Source organism: Oxyura jamaicensis (assembly GCF_011077185.1).
Source record: "Oxyura jamaicensis isolate SHBP4307 breed ruddy duck chromosome 11 unlocalized genomic scaffold, BPBGC_Ojam_1.0 oxy11_random_OJ72369, whole genome shotgun sequence".
NCBI lineage: Eukaryota > Metazoa > Chordata > Aves > Anseriformes > Anatidae > Oxyura > Oxyura jamaicensis.
In genome coordinates, this window is record NW_023304251.1 from 1 (window position 1) to 2999 (window position 2999).

Consider the following 2999-nt stretch of genomic DNA (forward strand, 5'->3'; position numbering starts at 1 on the left):
CAGGAGGGGTCAAGGGGTGGCTGTGGGTTGGGGAGGCCTGGGGGGGGCTGTGGGGATGGCTGGGGAGGGTGTGAAGGGGGTGGGGGGTCCCTGGGGAATAAGCTGGGGGCCCCAGCGTGGGAAAGCCCTGGCTGTTCTGGGGGGCCTGGGGGAGAGGAATTTTGCTTGGGGGATGCTGGGGACAGCTGGGAGACCCCGGGACAGGGGGGACCTTGGGGTGGGGAACTCTGCAGTGGGGGGGGACACAACAGGAACAGGGCTCTGGGGGTCACCAGCACCCCCCTGGGCCCCACTCCTCTGCCTTGGGGCTGCCCAGAAGCCCCCTGACAACACGTGGGGCTCGTGACCCCCCCGTGCCGTATGTCCCAGCCCTGCGGGCAGGGGGGGCTCTGCCGGGATCCCCGTGCAGACGCGTCCCCATGGCCCACAGTGGGACCTGGTGTGCGCCTCGCGCTGGAAGGTGCCCCTGGAGCAGACCACGCACTTGCTGGGCTGGACGCTGGGCAGCGTCGCCGCTGGCCTGGCCTGTGACAGGTAAAGGGGGGGGGTCCCTGGGGTGCTCCCCCCATGGGGCGCCCGGCCCAGCTCACGCCCAGCCCCACAGGTTCGGCCGCCGGCCCACCTTTGTGGTGTCCCTGGGGCTGGCCGTGCCCCTGGGGCTCGGCGTGGCGCTGGCCATCAACTTCGTCATGGTCCTGGTCGCGCGGATGCTCTTCGGGGCCGCGCTGGCGGGCGCCTTCCTCTCCCTCTACGTGGCACGTGAGTGTGCTGGCGGGGTCTGGGGTCGGGGGGGCACGGGCTTTGGGATGCTGCGGGGTTTGGGATGCAGGATGCTGTGGGGTGCCCAGTGGCCGTGGCACTCATTCTGCACCCCTTGTCGCTCCCCAGGGCTGGAGCAGTGCGACCCCCCGCACCGGCTGGAGGTGACGATGGTGGCCGGCTTCTTCTGGATCGCCGGGGAGCTGCTGCTGCCGGGGCTGGCAGTGCTGTGCCGGGACTGGCGGGTCCTGCAGGGTGCTGTCACCATGATCCTGGCTCTGCTGGCTGCCTGCTGGTGGTAAAGACCCCCCCGTTTCGGGGCTGGTGTGTGCAGGGGGCCAACCACCCCGGGCAGCGCCCCGTCCTGGCACACCCTGCCCGGGGCTGCGGGGCATCAAAGCCACCGGGGCTCTCCAGGCTCCCCGGGTAAATGTTTGCTCAGGTTTGAAGCCGAGGGTTTCCAGGCACAGCGCGGCTCTGAGCCAGGCAGGGGAAGGTGGTGCTGGGGGGGGGTGGGCAGTCCCCAAGGACACCCCGTGACACCGCCGCTTGCCCCAGGTGCCCGGCGCTGCTGCTGGAGTCCCCACGCTGGCTGCTGGCCACGCAGCAGCTCGAGAGGGCCAGGAAGACGCTGCAGGCACTGGCCGAGAGCAGCGGCCGCGGTGCCGACGACCAGGGGAGCCTCATGGCGGGTGCGTGGGGGGGTGTCCGGCAGGACCCCCCCTTCCCAAACGGGCCGTGCTGGGGCTCTGTGGGTCTGTGCCGGCTCTAACCCGGCCCCGACGTGCGTGCAGAGCTGGAGACGTTGGCTGAGGGCTCCCCCCAGCCCCGCTACCACGCCGTCTGCGAGATCTTCAGCACCAGGGTGATCTGGAAGAACAGCGTCATCCTCGGCTTCACCGCGTGAGCAGGCGAGGGGATGGTGCTGGGGGGTGGCAGCGGCCCCATCTGGCCCCCCTCCATCCCGCTGAGCCCCCTGTCCCGCAGCTTCATCGGCTCCGGCATCCGGCACTGCTTCACCCGCAACCTGGCCCCGCACCTGCCCCGGTTCTTCTCCTCCTACTTGGCGCTGGTGGGCGCCGAGGCGGTGGCCTGCCTCTTCCTCTGCCTCACCGCCGAGCGCTTCGGCCGCCGCGCCGTCCTCCTGCTCTGCACCGTCCTCACCGGCATCTCCTCCCTGCTGCTGCTGGCCCTCACCCAGTGTAAGGCGGGGAAACGGCGGCACCGGGTGCTGGGGGGGTGCAGGATGAGCCCCCTGATGTCTGCTCCCCCCGCCCCCTCTGCAGACCTGCTGGACCTCATCGTGCTGACCCTGTCGGTGGTGGGCATCACCGCCTCGCACGCTGTCACCATGCTCAGCATCTTCTTCGCCAGCGAGGTGCTCCCCACCGTGGTCAGGTGAGGGGGGAGCCGCCCCCTCCCCGGGACGCGGGCAGGGACCCCCCTGCCCCCCCCTTTTTTGGGCACTTTTTCCCCCCCCCCCGCAGGGGCGCCGGGCTGGGGCTGATCGTGGGGGCCAGCTTCGTGGGCAAGGCGGCCGCCCCCATCACGGCCATCCCCAACAGCCGCGGCTTCTTCCTGCACCACCTGGTGTTCGCCTCCTTCGCCATCCTCTCGGTGCTCAGCATCATGCTGCTGCCCGAGAGCCAGGGCCGCGGCCTGCCCCAGTCCCTGCAGGACGGCGAGAGCCAGCGCCGGCCCCCCCTGTTCCGCCGCCCCCCCCGCGAGGACCACCTGCCCCTGCTCGCCCCCCGCGGCATCCCCCACGACTACTCCCGCCTCGTCTCCTCCACCAAGCGGGCGCTGGGCCCCCGACACAGCCCCGCGGCCACCCCCCCGGAGACGTAGCCGTGCCCCCCTCCCTGCTGCTGGAAGGGCTGGGGGGGGCAAGCAAGATGCTGGGACCCCCCCCGGTGCACCAGGCCCCCCGTGGCCCTGGGCGCGAAGCCCCAGGACGTGAGCGGTGGCTGGGCTGGGGGCTGCGTGCCCACCCCCGTCGGGGCCGGATCCTGCCCCAGGAGGAGCTGTGCTGGGAGTCCTGGGGTGGGGGTGATGCCCTGGGGGGGGGATTGCAGCTGCCAATAAAAGTGCCTTGTTTCTACACGGCTGGCACGGCCGGGGTCCCTCTGGCCCCCTTGGGTGGGATCTTTATTGGGAAGGGACCGGGGGGCTCTGCGGCCCCCCCTCCCCACTGGCACACTGCTCGCACCACCAAGGCTCTGCTGGGTGCGGGGTCCCTC

The 2999-nt window shown here is 71.6% G+C and overlaps 1 protein-coding gene across 1 annotated transcript; it reads left to right on the plus strand.

Moving 5' to 3' along the window:
• Positions 1-346: 346 nt before the first annotated feature.
• On the plus strand, positions 347-2860 carry SLC22A31 (solute carrier family 22 member 31; the record flags this gene model as incomplete). Its single annotated transcript, XM_035312276.1, has 8 exons — positions 347-534; positions 605-759; positions 889-1057; positions 1318-1451; positions 1554-1662; positions 1747-1961; positions 2046-2157; positions 2247-2860. Coding segments are annotated over 8 exons (1443 nt in total), but the record flags the coding sequence as incomplete, so codon positions are not given.
• Between the last annotated feature and the right edge of the window lie 139 nt (positions 2861-2999).